At 48.0% G+C, this 23005-nt stretch overlaps 1 protein-coding gene across 8 annotated transcripts in view; it reads right to left on the bottom strand.

Annotated features, from left to right (window-relative positions):
• The window catches only part of LOC110516202 (bromodomain-containing protein 4), a 46371-nt gene that overhangs the window by 19184 nt on the left and 4182 nt on the right, over positions 1-23005 (bottom strand). For 2 of the 8 annotated variants that reach the window (XM_090194411.1, XM_090194414.1), the window contains exons 2-16: positions 22595-22934; positions 15623-15871; positions 13063-13155; positions 12613-12750; positions 12386-12518; positions 10620-10957; positions 9737-9976; positions 8882-9040; positions 7771-7899; positions 6059-6340; positions 5466-5686; positions 4378-4478; positions 4009-4266; positions 2824-2913; positions 642-1061 (exon numbers count right to left, since the gene is read on the bottom strand). In XM_090194411.1, coding sequence (XP_090050537.1) covers positions 642-1061; positions 2824-2913; positions 4009-4266; positions 4378-4478; positions 5466-5686; positions 6059-6340; positions 7771-7899; positions 8882-9040; positions 9737-9976; positions 10620-10957; positions 12386-12518; positions 12613-12750; positions 13063-13155; positions 15623-15745 — 2725 coding nt within the window. In that variant the 5' untranslated portion in view covers positions 15746-15871; positions 22595-22934. Of the gene's footprint in view, positions 1-641; positions 1062-2823; positions 2918-4008; positions 4267-4377; positions 4479-5465; positions 5687-6058; positions 6341-7770; positions 7900-8881; positions 9041-9736; positions 9977-10619; positions 10958-12385; positions 12519-12612; positions 12751-13062; positions 13156-15622; positions 15930-22594; positions 22935-23005 lie in introns of all 8 variants that reach the window. The other 6 variants (XM_090194406.1, XM_090194413.1, XM_090194409.1 and 3 more) reach the window with 5 other exon arrangements.

The following is a 23005-nucleotide window of genomic DNA, read 5'->3' as shown; positions in this document are numbered from 1 at the left end:
GAGAAGGGAGGGAGGGACGAGAGAGAGAGAGGAGGGAGGGAGGGACGAGAGAAGGGAGGGAGGAGAGAGAGAAGGGAGGGAGGAGAGAGAAGGGAGAGAGAGAAGGGAGGGAGGAGAGAGAGAGAGAGAAGGGAGGGAGGAGAGAGAGGAGAGAGAGAAGGGAGGGAGGAGAGAGAGAAGGGAGGGAGGAGAGAGAGGAGAGAGAGAAGGGAGGGAGGAGAGAGAGGAGAACGGAGGGAGGAGAGAGAGAGGAGAGAAGGGAAGGAGGAGAGGGAGGGAGGAGAGAGAGAAGGGAGGGAGGAGAGAGAGAAGGGAGGGAGGAGAGAGAGAAGGGAGGAGAGAGAGAAGGGAGGAGAGAGAGACAGAGATGAGAATGGGGGAGAGGGACAAAAATACAAAAAAGTACAGAAATAAATGATATTTCTAAAAATCGAAATGTTACATTAAAACCAAAACCCCTCGACACAATGAAGTGTAGAAATGTGTAGAAAGTGTGTAGAAAAGTGTAGTGTAGAAGTGTAGAAATGTGTAGAAAAGTATAGTGTAGAAGTGTAGAAATGTGTAGAAAAGTATAGTGTAGAAGTGTAGAAATGTGTAGAAAAGTGTAGTGTAGAAGTGTAGAAATGTGTTCATCCACATACCTGGGGAGAGCATGGCGGAGGGCATGACGGCCTGCTGGTTGAGGAAGGGCTGTGTGCTCTCAGAGGTGTGTGTGTTGGTAGCGTTGAGGTGGGGGGGTCCGGCGGCAGGGGTCCCCAGTTCATTACGGGGGGGCTCCCCCACCTGCTGGCTCAGATGGGGGGCCAGGAAGTGAACTAGGGGGTCAAAGGTCAAAGAGGAGTCCAGAGAGGTCACGGGGACAGTGGGGATGGAGGGAGGAGGAGGGGGGGTGAAGGGGTGTTGATGCTGCTGCTGGGGGGGTTTGGACTGAACTAGGGGGGTCTGGGGGGAGGAGGAGGGGTCCAGAGGGGCAGTGATGCTGACCCCGCCCCTGCTGGACTGGTGGGGTCTCTTACAGTATATATTGCTAGAGGAGGACTTTTGCTGCTGGGGGGCCAGCCCTGAGAGAGAGAGGAGAGAGAGCAGGAGAGAGAGGAGAGAGAGCAGGAGAGAGAGGAGCGAGAGCAGGAGAGAGAGGAGAGCGAGAGCAGGAGAGAGAGGAGAGCGAGAGCAGGAGAGAGAGGAGAGCGAGAGCAGGAGAGAGAGGAGAGCGAGAGCAGGAGAGAGAGGAGAGCGAGAGCAGGAGAGAGAGAGCGAGAGCAGGAGAGAGAGAGCGAGAGCAGGAGAGAGAGAGCGAGAGCAGGAGAGAGAGAGCGAGAGCAGGAGAGAGAGAGCGAGAGCAGGAGAGAGAGAGCGAGAGCAGGGGAGAGAGAGTGTGTTGTTGTTAGTGACTGAACAGTGAGCAGGCTTGTAAGACTCTAGAACACTAGATTTGTTTTGGGCCAAATAAGGTTCAGCTTTCCTCGTTTTTTTTTCACTCTCAAAATCACACCTTGTTTCTTTCTGACAGCTACATTGGATGTTCTAAGTCCACAGCAAAGCTTTAAAATCACATCAAAAGGCCACTTCTGAGGTCTGGGAAAAAACCTAACAAAAACCATACTGAAGTTCACCTTTAATTGAATTGCGCACCTAGGAAGAGACAGTTGTGTTTGGCTCGTGGCGTTTCTGTACAACGCCCACCGACCGGATTGATAGAAATCATCATTATATCATTCTGTCAGGTGGTCCTACTTCACAGACTACATTTAATATGGAAGGAGGAAGCCTTCAGAAATGACTGTCTCCTGCACGCTACCCGTCTCCTCCACGCTACCCGTCTCCTGCACGCTACCCGTCTCCTCCACGCTACCCGTCTCCTCCACGCTACCCGTCTCCTGCACGCTACCCGTCTCCTGCACGCTACCCGTCTCCTCCACGCTACCCGTCTCCTCCACGCTACCCGTCTCCTCCACGCTACCCGTCTCCTCCACGCTACCCGTCTCCTCCACGCTACCCGTCTCCTCCACGCTACCCGTCTCCTGCACGCTACCCGTCTCCTGCACGCTACCCGTCTCCTGCACGCTACCCGTCTCCTGCACGCTACCCGTCTCCTGCACGCTACCTGTCTCCTGCACGCTACCCGTCTCCTGCACGCTACCCGTCTCCTGCACGCTACCCATCTCCTGCACGCTACCCGTCTCCTCCACGCTACCTGTCTCCTCCACGCTACCTGTCTCCTCCACGCTACCTGTCTCCTCCATGCTACCTGTCTCCTGCATGCTACCTGTCTCCTGCATGCTACCTGTCTCCTGCATGCTACCTGTCTCCTGCATGCTACCTGTCTCCTGCATGCTAACTAGCTACACAACAACAGGCACAAAGAAACAGGCTTTACTTCTTCAGAAAGATGCACAAATCCCTGATGCATTCTGTCGTTCTACTGAGAACTGCTTCACAGCCAGTTGACTGAGAGCTGCTTCACAGCCAGTTGACTGAGAGCTGCTTCACAGCCAGTTGACTGAGAGCTGCTTCACAGCCAGTTGACTGAGAGCTGCTTCACAGCCAGTTGACTGAGAGCTGCTTCACAGCCAGTTGACTGAGAACTGCTTCACAGCCAGTTGACTGAGAGCTGCTTCACAGCCAGTTGACTGAGAGCTGCTTCACAGCCAGTTGACTGAGAACTGCTTCACAGCCAGTTGACTGAGAGCTGCTTCACAGCCAGTTGACTGAGAGCTGCTTCACAGCCAGTTGACTGAGAGCTGCGCATTCTTGCTGCCCGACGTGATACCCCACTCAAACTATGTATTATGAGCCGTGTGTGTGTAGTGTTGTGTGTGTTACCTGTGTCGTCGCTGTCAGAGGAGTCACTGCTGCCTGATGAAGATCCTGTCTTCATCTTCATCACACTGGTCACCTCCAGAGCCTTCTCTACTGCGTTACACACACAGGATGGGTTAACACTCTCTCCCTGGATGGGTTAACAGTCTCTCCCTGGATGGGTTAACAGTCTCTCCCTGGATGGGTTAACAGTCTCTCCCTGGATGGGTTAACTGGTCATTCTGGTCTATATTATTTCACCATCTCTCCCTCTCTCCCTCTCCCTCTCCCACACTGAACACACACTTCCTCTCCTGGTGTTTCATTATTTTACCACCTCTCTCTCTCTTTCTCCTTCTCCCTCATTCTCTCTCCTTCTCTCCCTCTCTTTCTCCTTCTCTCCCTCTCTTTCTCCTCTCTCTCCCTCTCTTTCTCCTCTCTCTTTCTCCTTCTCTCCCTCTCTCTTTCTCCTTCTCTCCCTCTCTCTTTCTCCTTCTCTCCCTCTCTTTCCCCTTCTCCCCTTTCTCCTCCTCTCCCTCTTTCTCCTCCTCTCCCTCTTTCTCATCCTCTCCATCTTTCTCCTCCTCTCCCTCTTTCTCCTCCTCTCCCTCCTCTCTCTCTTTCTCCATTATTTTTCCACCACTCACTCTCTTCTGTCCCTCCTTCCCTCCCTCTCGCTCCTTTTTACCTGGCTGTGATTTCTCTAGTCAAGACGCATTTCTCAGGTTCTCTCTCTCTCCCTCCCCACCTCTCTTACCTGGCTGGGATTTCTCCTTCTCTCTCTCCCTCCCCACCTCTCTTACCTGGCTGTGATTTCTCCTTCTCTCTCTCCCTCCCCACCTCTCTTACCTGGCTGTGATTTCTCCTTCTCTCCCTCCCTCCCCACCTCTATTACCTGGCTGTGATTTCTCCTTCTCCCTCTCAACCGCTCTTACCTGGCTGGGATTTCTCCTTCTCTCTCTCTCCCTCCCCACCTCTCTTACCTGGCTGTGATTTCTCCTTCTCTCTCTCCCTCCCCACCTCTATTACCTGGCTGTGATTTCTCCTTCTCTCTCTCCCTCCCCACCTCTCTTACCTGGCTGGGATTTCTCCTTCTCTCCCTCCCCACCTCTCTTACCTGGCTGTGATTTCTCCTTCTCTCTCTCCCTCTCCACCTCTCTTACCTGGCTGTGATTTATCCTTCTCTCTCTCCCTCCCCACCTCTCTTACCTGGCTGGGATTTCTTCTTTCTAAGGCTGGTCCAGACATATGTCTCCAGCTCTCGGAGCGTCGAGGGTTTCAGCGTCTCAAAGTCGATCTCTATCTCGTCTGGGTTGGTGTTCTTGAGCGATGGCTCTCGTGATTGGATGATGTGGACGACGCGGCCCAGCTTGTCGCCGGGCAGTTTATTGATGTCTAGACTGAGCTGGCGTTTCTCCTCGTAGGACATTGGCTTACACCTGTCAGCTGCCCCGCCCACAAACACACCTGGGACACAGACAAATACATTAACATTTTTGAATTTTTTTTTTTTTTTTTTATATCTTACAAAATCTCTCTCTCTCACTCACTCACTCACTCACTCACTCACTCACTCACTCATGTCATCTTGTGCCTCCAGCGAGGCTGAGGGAGCAAGGGGGGTGGAGCCGGTCTGATGTGGGGCGCCCAGACGGCTGCTCTTCATACCTTCTTTCTTACTGCGGAGAAAGAGAGAGATGAGAGCGAGTTGACAGAGCGTGTCAGAGAGAAATTATTAATCAATCAGAAATCTCCATGGTCCATCCTGGGTTTATCCATCCTACCCAGATTTCTCTACCTGGGCTTCTCTCCAGCCATCCTACCTGGGCATCTCTCAATCCATCCTACCTGGGCTTCTCTCCATCCCATCCTACCTGGGCTTCTCTCCATCCATCCTACCTGGGCTTCTCTCCAGCTATCCTACCTGGGCTTCTCTCCATCCATCCTACCTGGGCTTCTCTCCATCCATCCTACCTGGGCTTCTCTCCATCCATCCTACCTGGGCTTCTCTCCATCCATCCTACCTGGGCTTCTCTCCATCCATCCTACCTGGGCTTCTCTCCATCCATCCTACCTGGGCTTCTCTCCATCCATCCTACCCAGATTTCTCTACCTGGGCTTCTCTCCATCCATCCTACCTGGGCTTCTCTCCATCCATCCTACCTGGGCTTCTCTCCATCCATCCTACCTGGGCTTCTCTCCATCCATCCTACCTGGGCTTCTCTCCATCCATCCTACCTGGGCTTCTCTCCATCCATCCTACCCAGATTTCTCTACCTGGGCTTCTCTCCATCCATCCTACCTGGGCTTCTCTCCATCCATACTACCTGGGCTTCTCTCCATCCATCCTACCTGGGCTTCTCTCCATCCATCCTACCCAGATTTCTCTACCTGGGCTTCTCTCCATCCATCCTACCTGGGCTTCTCTCCATCCATCCTACCTGGGCTTCTCTCCAACCATCCTACCTGGGCTTCTCTCCACCCACCCTACCTGGGCTTCTCTCCACCCATCCTACCTGGGCTTCTCTCCACCCATCCTACCTGGGCTTCTCTCCACCCATCCTACCTGGGCTTCTCTCCACCCATCCTACCTGGGCTTCTCTCCACCCATCCTACCTGGGCTTCTCTCCAGCAATCCTACCTGGGCTTCTCTCCAGCCATCCTACCTCGGTTTCTTGATCTTCTTGGGCGTGGTCACCAGCTCCTTGCTGTTTTTGCTCTTTCTGATTGGCTGGAGGATGGCAGGGGGCAGGATCTCCGGTGGCTCCTCCCCTCCTATCTTCTTCTTGAACTTGTCTTTATTCTTCTCCTTCTCCCGCTCTTTTCTCTTGGGCTTGGTGGCCTGGGGCGTGGACAGAGCGGCCAGCTGTTCGTGAACAGCTTTGAGCTGTAGGACAGACACACACACAGGAGGATGTTAAAACACAGCTTCCTCTCAACTCTTTCATTTTCTCCCCCTTTCCTTCCTCTCTCTCTCTACCCCCTTCCTTCCTCTCTTCTTTTACCGGTTCTGTGTTCCGGTGTAAATCCCTTGCTCTCTCTCTCTCTCCTCTCCTTCTGCCTCCCTTCTCTTCTCTTCCTAACCCCTTTCTTTCTTATTTTATTCTTTCTCTTTGGGTGAGTCAGTGTCAACACAGGGTTTTATCCTTCCTACACTTTCTTCACCCTCGGGAGGCCCCTTCACCCTCGGGAGGCCCCTTCACCCTCGGGAGGCCCCTTCACCCTCGGGAGGCCCCTTCTCCTCCCGTCTCCCCCTCACCTGTTCCTGTAGTTCAGCCAGTCTCTGTGTTCTCTCGTGTTCCAAACCTCCCTCAGAGGATTCTGATTCCGACGAGGAGGAGCTGTCATCGGAGGAGGAGGGGGGTCGGGGGGCAGGGGGCTGTCTGGCCGAGGGGGTGGGGAGGGGGTGGAGGGTGGGGACGGGGAGGGGGTGGAGGGCAGAGATGGTGGGGAGGGGTTTGAGGGCTGGGGAGGGGGAGGGGAGGGGGGCCGTCTCCTCAAGCTCGTCAGGCATTTTGGCAAAGCGCATCTCAAACACGTCCTGTAGAGAGAAAGAGAGAGCTTTGTCAATGTTAACATATGTTTCCCATGCCAACAAAGTCCCTTGAATTGAGAGCGGTCAGAGCTATGAACCATGGGAACTTTAGTCCGTGGCACTGTGAGATTTGTAGTTCATCATTCATCACTGTTTATGTTGACACCTGTCATTTGTCTGAAAGTGCTGTTGGTTGGTTGTATTTTTATGTTTGTTATGATTGTCAGATGTGTTGTAGTTGTTCACCTGTAGTTTGTGTAGTTCTGTATCTGCTGTGTTGCATTATACCTGTAGCTTGCGTGCCATAGCAACCATGTTGTGTAGTTTGCATGTCATAGCAACCATGCTGTGTAGTTTACCTGTAGCTTGTGTGCCATAGCAACCATGCTGTGTAGTTTACCTGTAGTTTACCTGTAGTTTGCGTGCCATAGCAACCACGCTGTGTAGTTTACCTGTAGTTTGCGTGCCATAGCAACCACGTTGTGTAGTTTACCTGTAGTTTGCGTGCCATAGCAACCACGTTGTGTAGTTTACCTGTAGTTTGCGTGCCATAACAACCATGCTGTGTAGTTTACCTGTAGTTTGCGTGCCATAGCAACCACGCTGTGTAGTTTACCTGTAGTTTGCGTGCCATATCAACCATGCTGTGTAGTTTACCTGTAGTTTGCGTGCCATATCAACCACGCTGTGTAGTTTACCTGTAGTTTGAGTGCCATAGCAACCACGCTGTGTAGTTTACCTGTAGTTTGCATGTCATAACAACCATGCTGTGTAGTTTACCTGTAGTTTGCGTGCCATATCAACCATGCTGTGTAGTTTACCTGTAGTTTGCATGTCATAACAACCATGCTGTGTAGTTTACCTGTAGTTTGCGTGCCATATCAACCATGCTGTGTAGTTTACCTGTAGTTTGCGTGCCATATCAACCATGCTGTGTAGTTTACCTGTAGTTTGCATGTCATAACAACCATGCTGTGTAGTTTACCTGTAGTTTGCGTGCCATAGCAACCACACTGTGTAGTTTACCTGTAGTTTGCGTGCCATATCAACCATGCTGTGTAGTTTACCTGTAGTTTGCGTGCCATATCAACCACGCTGTGTAGTTTACCTGTAGTTTGCATGTCATAACAACCATGCTGTGTAGTTTACCTGTAGTTTGCGTGCCATAGCAACCACGCTGTGTAGTTTACCTGTAGTTTGCATGTCATAACAACCACGCTGTGTAGTTTACCTGTAGTTTGCATGTCATAGCAACCATGCTGTGTAGTTTACCTGTAGTTTGCATGTCATAGCAACCATGCTGTGTAGTTTACCTGTAGTTTGCGTGCCATAGCAACCATGCTGTGTAGTTTACCTGTAGTTTGCGTGCCATAACAACCACGCTGTGTAGTTTACCTGTAGTTTGCGTGCCATAGCAACCACGCTGTGTAGCTTACCTGTAGTTTGCGTGCCATATTGACCACGTCATGGTCTGGGGGGTTGTATTTGTAACAGTTGGAGAACATCAACCGGACATCAGCAGCAAAGTGCTGAGCATCTCTGTACTGCCTGCTGTCCAGCTTATCCTGAGGGAACAACCACACACACGGTGAGGGGACAGAGACACGGTTACCAATTAACACAACCAGGATGTGAGAAGCAGGGCTTCAGTTAGGAAACTGTGGTGCCGGATCCATATGCATTGGGTGTATAACCCCATTAGGGCGTCCAGCCACGGTGCTCAGAATGACACAAATCACATTTAGATGGTAATTCCTCTGAACAGAACATGCAACCAGAGGATACAACAATGTGTGTCCTTCTCCGATACGCCTGGTGAAAACATAAAACACTCCCTGATGCTACACCTTCAATGTATTACCCAGAACCCCCTGGTGCTACACCTTCAATGTATTACCCAGAACCCCATGGTGCTACACCTTCAATGTATTACCCAGAACCCCCTGGTGCTACACCTTCAATGTATTACCCAGAACCCCCCTGGTGCTACACCTTCAATGTATTACCCAGAACCCCCTGGTGCTACACCTTCAATGTATTACCCAGAACCCCCTGGTGCTACACCTTCAATGTATTACCCAGAACCCCCTGGTGCTACACCTTCAATGTATTACCCAGAACCCCCCTGGTGCTACACCTTCAATGTATTACCCAGAACCCCCTGGTGCTACACCTTCAATGTATTACCCAGAACCCCCCTGGTGCTACACCTTCAATGTATTACCCAGAACCCCCTGGTGCTACACCTTCAATGTATTACCCAGAACCCCCCTGGTGCTACACCTTCAATGTATTACCCAGAACCCTCTGGTGCTACACCTTCAATGTATTACCCAGAACCCTCTGGTGCTACACCTTCAATGTATTACCCAGAACCCCCTGGTGCTACACCTTCAATGTATTCAGATCTATAGGAGGAGCAGATAGAAGTTCCTCTACGGTCTGTCTGGTCTTCCTCTCAGACAGCTGGGAGGTCCACTGCTGATGACATCATCACTCATCTAAATGAACAATGAGTGAGTGAGGGTCCACTTTTGATGAGCTCACCTTGACGGTTCCGAGGTCCATAGGGTGTTTGATGATGTGGTGGTAGTCGTGGAGGCCGAGGGCGTGCGCGTCGACAGGCTTGTAGAAGGGCCACGCGTACGCAATGTGTTTCTTAGACAACATGTCTCTGATAAGACCGCCACAGAACAGCAGCTGCTCCTAGAAGAGGAGGAGAGGGGAAGAGGGGAGGAGAGGGAGACGGAGACAGAGGAGAGGGAGACAGAGGAGAGGGAGACAGAGGGAAAGAGGAAGGAAAACGAAGGCCGAGGAAAGAAGACTTTATTAATCCATATGAGAAATGTGTTGTCAGCTGTAACCCAACCACTCTGATATACAGACAGACAACCCTAACCCTGTACAGACAGATAGACAACCCTAACCCTGTACAGACAGACAGACAACCCTAACCCTGTACAGACAGACAGACAACCCTAACCCTGTACAGACAGACAGACAACCCTAACCCTGTAGAGACAGACAACCCTAACCCTGTACAGACATACAGACACAACCCTAACCCTATACAGACAGACAGACAGACAACCCTAAACCTGTACAGACAGACAGACAACCCTAACCCTGTAGAGACAGACAGACAACCCCAACCCTGTACAGACATACAGACACAACCCTAACCCTATACAGACAGACAGACAGACAACCCTAAACCTGTACAGACAGACAGACAACCCTAACCCTGTAGAGACAGACAGACAACCCCAACCCTGTACAGACATACAGACACAACCCTAACCCTGTACAGACAGACAGACAGAGACAAGACAGACAGTCTGTCTGTTTCTCTACTGCCCCCCCCCCACACACTGTTTTAACCTCTTATTAGGAGAATAATACCTGTCGTTTGGGGCTCCCGCCGTGACTTGTTAACGCTCCGCCCCCGGGAACCCCCCCGCCTAGCCCCAGGTGGTGCTGGGAGTCGGGCTGGGCGGGGTCTCGTTTGGGCTGCTTCAGCGGGCGGCTGCTGCTCTCACGGCGGGGGCGGGGGGGCTCCGTCGCCACGGGAGATGACTCGCTGAGCTGGTCGTTGGCGGTGGGTGTGGTGGTGTCAGCCTTCCTCTTCTGGCTCTTCCTCTGCTACAGGGGGGGGGGGGGGGGGGGGGGGTTAAAGGTCAGGGGCTAGAGGTCAAGACAACACCACACATTCCCTCAGCATGACACATGATGAGTGGATAAGTCGATGTGCTAAAAGTAGAAAAGTAAACATGGTCCCAGCTGGATCCCCAGGGACAGGAATGAAGAGACATTCAACTAACAGGAAGATAATGACGGTACTTGGGAACATCTCAGGGCATGACTGGAGGAAAGAGAGAGCGACTTCCTATATCAGAAGTCAATTAATATACAGTGCCTTGCGAAAGTATTCGGCCCCCTTGAACTTTGCGACCTTTTGCCACATTTCATGCTTCAAACATAAAGATATAAAACTGTATTTTTTTGTGAAGAATCAACAACAAGTGGGACACAATCATGAAGTGGAACGACATTTATTAGATATTTCAAACTTTTTTAACAAATCAAAAACTGAAAAATTGGGCGTGCAAAATTATTATTAAATTATTATATCTTTATGTTTGAAGCCTGAAATGTGGCAAAAGGTCGCAAAGTTCAAGGGGGCCGAATACTTTCACAATGCACTGTAGGTTTGTCTCCTCGTTCCGTTCGACACTTTCAGACTCCCGTAACCCCGCCCCTTCTTTTCTCCCTCTGGTCTCCTCACCTTAGCTGGGGGTGCGATGCTCTGGGGGATGGGTGGGGCAGCAGGGTGAAGGCCTGGGTGGGCTGGGGGGTGGTGGGGTACGGAGGTGAGGCCCTGGGCCAGGACATCCAGAGGGCTGATGGGGAAGGGTGGTCCCAGCTGGGGGGCGTGCGAGGGAGGGGTGGGGGGAACGCGAGGGGGCTGGGTCTGAGGGGGGAGGGCGAGCGGGAGGGTGGGGGGCCCCTGGGATACGGGGAGACCCCGAGTCTGAGGGCCCGGCGACAGGGAGGAGAAACCTCGGGTGTGGGGGGTGGAGGAGGGAGATGAATCCTGGCCGGAGTCAGACTTAGACAGGAGACCTGGAGAGGAGGAGAGAGGGGGATAGAGAGAGACAGGGGGGGATGGAAAGAGAGAGGGGGGGGGTGGAAAGAGAGAGACAGGGGAGGATGGTAAGAGAGAGAGGGGGGATGAAAAGAGAGAGGGGGGATGGAAAGAGAGAGAGAGGGGGATGGAAGTCCACCCAGAGTAAAATATAAAAGAGAATAAGCAACAGGGAGGTGAAGACAATAAATGAACAGAAGAGGAGAGAAGAGAAAGCACTCCATCAGTAATACAACAGTGATCTGAATCCCTCCATCAGTAATGACAACAGTGATCTGAATCCCTCCATCAGTAATGACAACAGTGATCTGAATCCCTCCATCAGTAATACAACAGTGATCTGAATCCCTCCATGACAACAGTGATCTGAATCCCTCCATCAGTAATGACAACAGTGATCTGAATCCCTCCATCAGTAATGACAACAGTGATCTGAATCCCTCCATCAGTAATGACAACAGTGATCTGAATCCCTCCATCAGTAATGACAACAGTGATCTGAATCCCTCCATCAGTAATGACAACAGTGATCTGAATCCCTCCATCAGTAATGACAACAGTGATCTGAATCCCTCCATCAGTAATGACAACAGTGATCTGAATCCCTCCATCAGTAATGACAACAGTGATCTGAATCCCTCCATCAGTAATGACAACAGTGATCTGAATCCCTCCATCAGTAATGACAACAGTGATCTGAATCCCTCCATCAGTAATGACAACAGTGATCTGAATCCCTCCATCAGTAATGACAACAGCGATCTGAATCCCTCCATCAGTAATGACAACAGTGATCTGAATCCCTCCATCAGTAATGACAACAGTGATCTGAATCCCTCCATGACAACAGTGATCTGAATCCCTCCATCAGTAATGACAACAGTGATCTGAATCCCTCCATCAGTAATGACAACAGTGATCTGAATCCCTTCATCGGTAATGACAACAGCGATCTGAATCCCTCCATCAGTAATGACAACAGTGATCTGAATCCCTCCATCAGTAATGACAACAGTGATCTGAATCCCTCCATGACAACAGTGATCTGAATCCCTCCATCAGTAATGACAACAGTGATCTGAATCCCTCCATCAGTAATGACAACAGTGATCTGAATCCCTTCATCGGTAATGACAACAGTGATCTGAATCCCTCCATCAGTAATGACAACAGTGATCTGAATCCCTCCATCAGTAATGACAACAGTGATCTGAATCCCTCCATCAGTAATGACAACAGTGATCTGAATCCCTCCATCAGTAATGACAACAGTGATCTGAATCCGTCCATCAGTAATGACAACAGTGATCTGAATCCGTCCATCAGTAATGACAACAGTGATCTGAATCTTCCCATCAGAACAAATCAGACCGTTGGAACTGAAAGCCACTCTCCCTACACCATACCTGCTTCTCTCTGCCCCGCCCTCCGCCCCTTGGTAACCATGGGGATCTCAGTCTCCTCTTGGGGCATCTCAGAGATCTTCTGAAGAAACATCTTCTCTAGAGACTCTGCCATCAACACTATGTCATCACCAGGCTGCACACATACACACACATACACACACACACGTCAGTTATCTGATAGTAGGGCTAGGGTTTTCTGTCTGTGTGTGTGTGTGTGTGTGCTGTACCTTGTTGTAGATGTAACAGTTGGTGAACATGGTGTTGAAGTCCTGCATACATTCCTGGGCGTTCCAATAGTAGCTGTTCTCCAGTCTCTTCTTGATGGTCCCCATGTCCATAGGAACCTTGATGATCTGATAGTAATCCTGGAGAGGGGAGGAGGGAGAGAGAGAGAGAGAGGGAGGACAGAGGAAGGGAGAGAGAGGGAGGACAGAAGAAGGGGGGGAGAGGGAAAGAGGGAGGTGGGGAGGGAGGAGAGAGAGAGAGGGGTTAGAGGGAGGGAGGAGAGAGGGATGGAGGAGAGAGGGATGGAGGAGAGAGGGATGGAGAGATAGAGAGGGAAATAAAGTCTCTCTCCCTCAACTCTCCCTCTCACCTCCATCTCTCTCCTGCTCTACGGTAGCCTGGAGGGGCGATGAGAAGTGATTCCCCCCCCCCCCCACACACACACTACTTACAGGCAGGCCGAGTTTGATGGCATCTACTGGAGCCTGGAAGGGCCATGAGAAGTGATGTTTCCACAGCGTCTTCAGCAGCACCTTCAACAGGTACTGCAACACAATAAACCTATTACCAACCCACCACTCAATCAATCAACCCATCAATGAACCAACTAGGGCCGTATAGATCTGCAATGGGGAACACGGACAGAATCATGGAATCCAGATATTAAAACAGAATTCAACAATATAAAAAAAATTATTGAAGAACTCAGTAGGAAATCAACTAAATGTTGAACTTCAAAATGCATCAGTGATTCTCTCTCTCACCCTCCCCCCCTCCCTCCCTCCCTCCCTCTCTCCCTCCCGAAGAGGCAACGGCACAGGAATGCCCGTCTGTGTGCTTTCTGTCTACCAATGTGTGTAGCCGTTAGCGATGATGTTAATGATAACCTTCTGGTAGATGAAAAGGCTTTCCCAGAAACCTTCTCTATTAAATGTTAACTACAGAGTAGTGTAGGTCTACCTGGCAGAATGATATCATGATTATTTACATCAATCCAGCGGTCATTTTGTTTAGCTAACTCTGCAGTCACGAGTGCTACAGAAACATCACTAACCAAACAACTGACCCAGGCTGGTGCACAGTTGAATTAAAGGTAGTTAAATCCATAAATAAAAATAAATTAAATTTTTCCCAGACCTCAAAAGTGGTGTCATGATTAGAGGTCGACCAAATAAATCGTAATGGCCGATTTCAAGTTATCATAACAATCGGTAATCGGCATTTTCGGACACCGATTATGGCCGATTACATTGATCTCCACGAGGAGACTGAGTGGCAGGCTGACCACCTGTTACGCGAGGGCAGCAAGGAGCCACGGTAGTAAGGTGCTAGCTAGCATTAAACATATCTTAGAAAAAAACAATCAATCTTAACAATCACTAGTTTACTACACATGGTTGATGATATTACTAGTTTAACTAGCTTGTCCTAGCTAGTTTAATCGATGCAGTGCCTTTTAATTTATCATCGAATCACAGCCTACTTCGCCAAACGGGTGATGATTTAACGAGCGCATTAGCGAAAAAAAGCACTGTCATTGCACCAATGTGTACCTAACTATAAACATCATGCCTTCCTTAAAATCAATACACAAGTATATATTTTTAAACCTGCATATTTAGTTCATATTGCCTGCTAACATGAATTTCTTGTAACTTGGGAAATTGTGTCACTTATCCTGTGCAAGCAGTCAGGGTATATGCAGCAGTTTGGGCCGTCTGGCTCGTTGTGAACTGTGCAAGCAGAGTCAGGGTATATGCAGCAGTTTGGGCCGTCTGGCTCGTTGTGAACTGTGCAAGCAGAGTCAGGGTATATGCAGCAGTTTGGGCCGTCTGGCTCGTTGCGAAATGTGCAACAGAGTCAGGGTATATGCAGCAGTTTGGGCCGTCTGGCTCGTTGCGAAATGTGCAACAGAGTCAGGGTATATGCAGCAGTTTGGGCCGTCTGGCTCGTTGCGAACTGTGTGAAGACCCTTTCCGTTAGATAAAATACGGAACGGTTCCGTATTTCACTGACAGAATAAACCTTTTGTTTTCTAGATGATAGTTTCCGGATTCGACCATATTAATGACCTAAGGCTCGTATTTCTGTGTGTTATTATATTATAATTAAGTCTATGATTTGATATTTGATAGAGCAGTCTGACTGAGCGGTGGTAGGCAGCAGCAGGCTCGTAAGCGTTCATTCAAACAGCACTTTCCTGCATTTGCCAGCAGCTCTTTGCTGTGCTTCAAGCATTGTGCTGTTTATGACTTCAAGCCTATCAACTCCCGAGATTAGGCTGGCAATACTATAGTGCCTATAAGAACATCCAATAGTCAAAGGTTAATGAAATACAAATGGTATAGAGAGAAATAGTCCTATAATTCCTATAATAACTACAACCTAAAACTTCTTACCTGGGAATATTGAAGACTCATGTTAAAAGGAACCACCACCTTTCGTATGTTCTGAGCAAGGAACTGAAACGTAAGCTTTCTTACATGGCACATATTGCACTTTTACTTTCTTCTCCAACACTTTGTTTTTGCATTATTTAAACCAAATTGAACATGTTTCATTATTTAATTGAGATTAAATAGATTTTTATTGATGTATTATATTAAGTTAAAATAAAAAAAGTGTTCATTCAGTATTGTTATAGTCATTATTACAAATATTCAGTTGATATAAAAATCGGCCGATTAATCGGCACCGGCTTTTTGGTCCTCCAATAATCGGTATTGGCGTTGAAAAATCATAGTCGGTCGACGTCTAGTCATGATGTGGTTTAAGAATTGATGCGGACTGAATATCACATTTTGTTCTATTAAAAAAAATGTGAGTTTGAGAATGAAAACTGAGAAAAACGAAACCCTGAAAAAACATTTTATATTATTTTATATGGCCCCGACCGACCAACCAACCGACCGACCGACCGACCGACCGATCCATCAAACAGTACAGTACCAGTAGTCAAAGCTAGTTGTTCTGTGGTTCGACACACACACACACACCACACACACACACTACCTGTAGCTGGTTGGTCTGTCGTTTCGGCCTCGAGGGGTTCCATGTCTCGGGGGGCGGGGGGTTACAGGAGAGGGAGCGGGGGGCGGGGTCTAGGCTGCTGCCCGCCTCCAGGCCGTCTCCCATGGCAACGGAGGCAGGGCGTAGCAGGCGGGGAGGGGGGGAGTCCCAGTCAGACAGTTTGGACCCGGGAGAGGCAGGCAGGCTAGACTGGGAAGCCCTCTCAGGCCATCACACAAAACGCTGGACTGTCTGAAGGGAGGAGGAAGAGTAACGTCATCATCGTCATCATCACAGCCCATTGGATTCTCTAGGAGGGGAGGAAGAGTAACATCATCATCATCACAGCCACTGGATTCTCTAGGAGGGGGAGAAAGAGTAACGTCATCATCGTCATCATCACAGCCCACTGGATTCTCTAGGAGGGGAGGAAGAATATCGTCATCATCACAGCCCACTGGATTTTCAAGGAGGGGGAGGAAGAGTAACGTCATCACAGCCCACTGGATTCTCTAGGAGGGGAGGAAGAATATCGTCATCATCACAGCCCACTGGATTCTCAAGGAGGGGGAGGAAGAGTAACGTCATCACAGCCCATTGGACTCTCTAGGAGGGGAGGAAGAGTAACGTCATCATCATCACAGCTGCAAGAACACAGTCCTATACACCGACCCCACTATATAAACACAGTCCTATATAAACACAGTCCAAAACACCAACCCCACTACATACCTACATGAACACACAGTCCTATACACCGACCCCACTATATAAACACAGTCCTATATAAACACAGTCCTATATAAACACAATCCTATACACTGACCCCACTATATAAACACAATCCTATACACCGGCCCCACTACATACAAACAGCTACATAAACACAGTCCTACACACCAACCCCACTATATAAACACAGTCCTATACACCGACCCCACTATATAAACACAGTCCTATACACCAACCCCACTACATACCTACATGAACACACAGTCCTATACACTGACCCCACTATATAAACACAGTCCTATACACCGACCCCACTACATACCTACATGAATACACAATCCTATACACTGACCCCACTATATAAACACAATCCTATACACCGGCCCCACTACATACAAACAGCTACATAAACACAGTCCAAAACACCAACCCCACTACATACCTACATGAACACACAGTCCTATACACTGACCCCACTATATAAACACAGTCCTATACACCGACCCCACTACATACAAACAGCTACATAAACACAGTCCTATACACCAACCCCACTACATACAAACAGCTACATAAACACAGTCCAAAACACCAACCCCACTACATACCTACATGAACACACAATCCTATACACTGACCCCACTATATAAACACAATCCTATACACCGGCCCCACTACATACAAACAGCTACATAAACACAATCCTATACACTGACCCCACTACATAAACACAGTCCTATACACTGACCCCACTACATAAACACAGTCCTACACACCAACCCCACTACATACCTACATGAACACACAGACCTATACACTGACCCTGGCATACACAGGCATATGCTGATATGCCACCGTCTCAGTGACTAATCAACAGAACTGGACTTTCCCAAACTTTCCAACACACACACCTACAGCCACACACACACTACCCTAACTCACACAGATCTATATACTGACCCCTGCACACACACACACACACACTACCCTAACTCACACAGATCTATATACCGACCCCTGCATACACACACACACACTACCCTAACTCACACAGATCTATATACTGACCCCTGCACACACTGGCTGCCCAGACTAATCTCCAAACTGGACTTCCCCAAACAACACACACCTACAGTCACACACACACACACAGCTCTAACACACACACACAGCGCTACCACACACACACACACTGCACTACCACACACACACACTGCGCTACCACACACACTGCGCTACCACACACACACACACTGCGCTACCACACACACACACACAGCGCTACCACACACACACACTGCGCTACCACACACACACACTGCGCTACCACACACACACACTGCGCTACCACACACACACACTGCGCTACCACACACACACACTGCGCTACCACACACACAGTAAACACAGACACACTGTGCTAAGACACACACACACAGACACACTGCGCTAACACACACACACACAGTAAACACAGACATAGTCTAACAGATAAAAGGTGAAAGGTCCTCTAACATGGTTTGATTTAACTTCTCTAGGGTAGGGGGCAGCATTCGGAATTTTGGATGAAAAGCATGCCCATAATTAAACTGCCTGCTACACGGGGCCCATGAAGACATGATATGCATATAACTGGTAGATTTAGATAGAAAACACTCTAAAGTTTCCAAAACTGCTAAAATAGTGTCTGAGTATAACAGAACTGATTTGGCAGGTGAAGACCTGAGAAAAATCCATTCAGGAAGTAGGTTTTCTATTCAATGCCATTACAGTATCCATTGACTTAGGACTCAAATTGCAGGTCCTATGCCTTCCACTAGATGTCAAGAGTCTTTAGAAATTGTTTCAGGCTTGTATTCTGATAAATGGGGAGTAAGACCAGTCTGAATGAGTGGACCCTACCTTGTCACAGAACTTTATCATGCGCAATCCCGAGAGAGTGCCTTTCTTGTTTACCTTTTATATCGACGACGTTATTGTCCGGTTGAAATATTATCGATTATTTAGGCTAAAAACAACCTAAGGATTGAATATAAACATCGTTTGACATGTTTCTATGAACTTTACAGATACAATTTAGATTTTTTTGTCTGCCTGTTTTGACTGCGTTTGAGCCTGTGGATTACTGAAGAAAACGCAAAAAACAAAACTGAGGTTTTTGGATATAAAGAGACTTTATCGAACAAAAGGAACATTTATTGTTTAAATGAATGTCTTCTGAGTGCAACCATATGAAGATCATCAAAGGTAAGGGATTAATTGTATCTCTATTTCTGACTTGTGTAACTCTTCTACTTGGCTGGTTACTGTTTGTAATGATTTGTCTGCTGGGCTATGTTCTCAAATAATCGTAAGGTATGCTTATGCCGTTAAGCATTTTTTAAATCTGTCACCGTGGTTGGATTCACAAGAAGTTAATCTTTAAACCTATGTAAAATATGTTTTGTTTTCTGAATTTTTATAATAAGTATTTCTGTATTTGAATTTGGCGCTCTGCAATCTCACTGGATGTTGGCCAGGTGGGACGCTAGCGCGTTAACGAGGCAAGTCAATTAAGGACCACTTCTTATTCACAATGACGGCCTACCAAGAGGCAAAAGGCCCCCTGCAGGGCCGGGAGCTGCAGGGCCGGGGGCTGCAGGGCCGGGGGCTGGGATTCAAAATAAACATTTGGACAAAACACGACAAGAGAGACACCACAACACTACATAAAGAAAGACCTAAGATAACAACACAGCACGGCAGCAACACAACACTGTAGCAACACAACATGACAACACAGCACTGTAGCAACACAACAACACAGCATGACAGCAACACAACAACAACAGCAACACAACATGACAACACAACACTATAGCAACACAACAACAACACGGTTGATAAGGGGGAGTGAGGCCTAAGAGGCTTTTTAAATAAGCATCAACCAGTGGATCTTGCGTCACGTATATATCGATGGACAGTTTACAGAGTATAGAGTACATCACCAGAACACTGACAGAGAAAGAGTTAAACCATCCTCTGACATCACCAGAACACAGAAAGAGTTAAGCCATCCTCTGATATCACCAGAACACTGACAGAGAAAGAGTTAAGCCATCCTCTGACATCACCAGAACACTGACAGAGAAAGAGTTAAGCCATCCTCTGACATCACCAGAACACTGACAGAGAAAGAGTTAAGCCATCCTCTGACATCACCAGAACACTGACAGAGAAAGCGTTAAGCCATCCTCTGACATCACCAGAACACTGACAGAGAAAGAGTTTAGCCATCTTCTGACATCACCAGAACACTGACAGAGAAAGAGTTAAGCCATCCTCTGACATCACCAGAACACTGACCTAATACCTCATGCTAGTACTCCATAACAAAAACAAGAGTTTACATGGAAACCAAGATAACGCACAAGTGGAAACCAGGAAGAGACTGAAGAAAAGGACAGACACCAGTCAAGAACAACCACGTGAAGTGAGGGGGTGTGTGTGAGAGTTACCTCCTCACAGGAACGTGCTATCTTCTCCGGTAAGAGATACCGTGTCTGGAAGTCCAGCAGACTGTTAAATCTAGACTGCATCTTAAAGTCCATAGAAAAAGTCTTAAACAAACCTCGGAACAATCGCAACACACACACACAAACACACACACGGTCAGGAGAGAGTCAGAAGTAATTCAGACTAACAGGAGTTCTGGAAGAGCAGGAGAAAGGATTCCTCGTGTTCTTTAGGAACAGAAGAGTGAAGAGCAGGAGAAAGGATTCCTCGTGTTCTTTAGGAACAGAAGAGCAGGAGAAAGGATTCCTCGTGTTCTTTAGGAACAGAAGAGAATGAGAAAGGATTCCTTGTGTTCTTTAGGAACAGAAGAGTGAAGAGCAGGCGAAAGGATTCCTTGTGTTCTTTAGGAACAGAAGAGCAGGAGACAGGATTCCTCGTGTTCTTTAGGAACAGAAGAGTGAAGAGCAGGAGAAAGGATTCCTGGTGTTCTTTAGGAACAGAAGAGTGAAGAGCAGGAGAAAGGATTCCTGGTGTTCTTTAGGAACAGAAGAGTGAAGAGCAGGAGACAGGATTCCTCGTGTTCTTTAGAAACAGAAGAGTCTGAAGACGAGCTGGTTCCAGTTCCAACAGTGCGATAGAAAGAGAAAGACCACATCTCTCCTCCTATTCATCCTGCCCTTCCTCTCTCCACGATCCCAGAGCACATCTCTCCTCCTATTCATCCTGCCCTTCCTCTCTCCACGATCCCAGAGCACATCTCTCCTCCTATTCATCCTGCCCTTCCTCTCTCCACGATCCCAGAGCACATCTCTCCTCCTATTCATCCTGCCCTTCCTCTCTCCACGATCCCAGAGCACATCTCTCCTCCTATTCATCCTGCCCTTCCTCTCTCCACGATCCCAGAGCACAGAAAGAGAAGGATGGAGGGAAGTAAAGTGAAACAAAAAGAGAGATAAAAGGGAAAGAAAGAGAAAAGGAGGTGATGGAATAACGAGAGAGGAATCTCATTCTAGATCTTTCTTTTATTTTCCTCTCCCTCTCTCAGACAGAATGCCTCTGTCTCTTTCTGGTTGGTCATACTTTAAAAGCGCCACACCCCCCTTCCACCCATCCCTCCGTTTTCTCGCCCACTCACTCCACCCCCCTTTTCCCAGCACTAGCCTGAGGCAGCTTGCTCAAACACAGATGCCCCCACACACACCACACACACAGGCATGCACAAAAACACACACCATGTAGAGGAAGCAAACCGATGATGATGGACTTTTCCATTCAATAGACAACAAAAAATTGGGGCGGCAGATTGGTTAGTGTGGTTAGAGTGTTGGGGCAGTAACCAAAAGGTTGCTGGATCGAATCCCCGAGTTGACATGGTAAGAATCTCTCGTTCTGCCCCTGTTCCCCGGTAGGCCGTCATTGTAAATAAGTATTTGTTCTTAACTGGCTTGTCTAGTTAAATGAAGACTAAAAATAGAACCAAAACCACAACATAACACAATACATCCTCATTTCATCAGGGAAGTCCTTTTGAGGTAGATATCTAGTTCACTAACACTCCTACCAACCAATAAGACTATCTAATGATGATGTGTAGTAGTAGTTGAATTACTAACACTCCTACCAACAGGGCTGGAAATGGCCAAGAACCTCAAGATACAATATTGTCACGATACGATATATACTGAGATTCTCAGGACACTCAGGATTCTATATGTATTGTGATTCTATACGCATTGTGATTATCAGGATTCTATACGTATCGTGATTCTCAGGATTCTATACGTATCGTGATTCTCAGGATTCTATACGTATCGTGATTCTCAGGATTCTATACGTATCGTGATTCTCAGGATTCTATACGTATCGTGATTCTCAGGATTCTATACGTATCGTGATTCTCAGGATTCTATACGTATTGGGATTCTCAGGATTCTATACGTATTGGGATTCTCAGGATTCTATACGTATTGGGATTCTCAGGATTCTAATCGTATCGGGATTCTCAGGATTCTAATCGTATCGTGATTCTCAGGATTCTATACGTATTGGGATTCTCAGGATTCTATACGTATCGTGATTCTCAGGATTCTATACGCATTGTGATTCTCAGGATTCTATATGTATTGTGATTCTATATGTATTGTGATTCTCAGGATTCTATATGTATTGTGATTCTATATGTATTGTGATTCAACACTGGGATTTTATTGCGATTTGATGTTCCAAACATATTGCTCACCGTGTGTCTGCTGCAGAGGGACAAGAACGAGCCAAGTGTTGATCAGTCATGGAAATAAAAGTGCTGAAAACTAATTGACTCCCAACATAAAAAGAAGATGAAGAACAAAGCTATGAAGGAAAACGACTGTAGTTTTGGTGCAGGCACAGCCAACCAGCGCAAAACTAATGTTAGGATACTGTCAAAACGTTAGGATACATCTTTAAAATATGTAACTGCATCAGTCCCCCCCCCCCCCCCCCCAATCACTATCTAATGATTATGTGTAGTAGTCGTTCACTCATTAGCCTGACATAAATACACCTACCAACCTTCAAGACAGGTTTGAATCCAGAGCCCATTCAGAGGGGTTTGGTTCAAATACAGAAGACACATTTTTTTGGAATGCATTCAGTTGTGCAACTGACTAGGTCTCCCCCTTTCCCTAATGATGATGTTTAGTCCTAGTAGGTTGTTCATTAGCCTAGAACACACACACACACAGGCTGCTAGCTTACAGCTGGACTTACATGTTTGTCTGTTGTGGTGCAGGCTTGGTCTAGTCCAGAGGGAGTGTCATCTCTCAGAATGGAGAGGTAGAGTAGTGACCTGGAGGGGGGCAGGAGAGAGGGGCCAGTCTTCCTTTGGTTGGTTGGTTGACGAGAGGGGTGGAGTAGTGACCTGGAGGGGGGGGCAGGAGAGAGTGGCTAAACTTCCTTTGGTTTGTTGGTTGAAGAGGGGGGTAGAGGGGGTCTGAGAGAGAGCGAGCGAGAAATGTAGAAGGACAAGCAATCACAACACTGGTGGAGAGAGAGAGAAACAGAGAGACCGACCAGTCTTCGGTTGTTTGACGAGGGGAGTAGACGGGGTCTGAAAGAGAGAGAGAGAGAGATATGTAGAAGGACAAGGAATCACAACACTGGTGGAGAGAGAAACAGAGA

This window comes from Oncorhynchus mykiss, chromosome 13 (assembly GCF_057628025.1).
Source record: "Oncorhynchus mykiss isolate SJ-2025 chromosome 13, ASM5762802v1, whole genome shotgun sequence".
Taxonomy (NCBI): domain Eukaryota; kingdom Metazoa; phylum Chordata; class Actinopteri; order Salmoniformes; family Salmonidae; genus Oncorhynchus; species Oncorhynchus mykiss.
The sequence above is the reverse complement of the archived record's forward strand: the minus strand, read 5'-3'. Positions and strand labels throughout refer to the sequence as shown.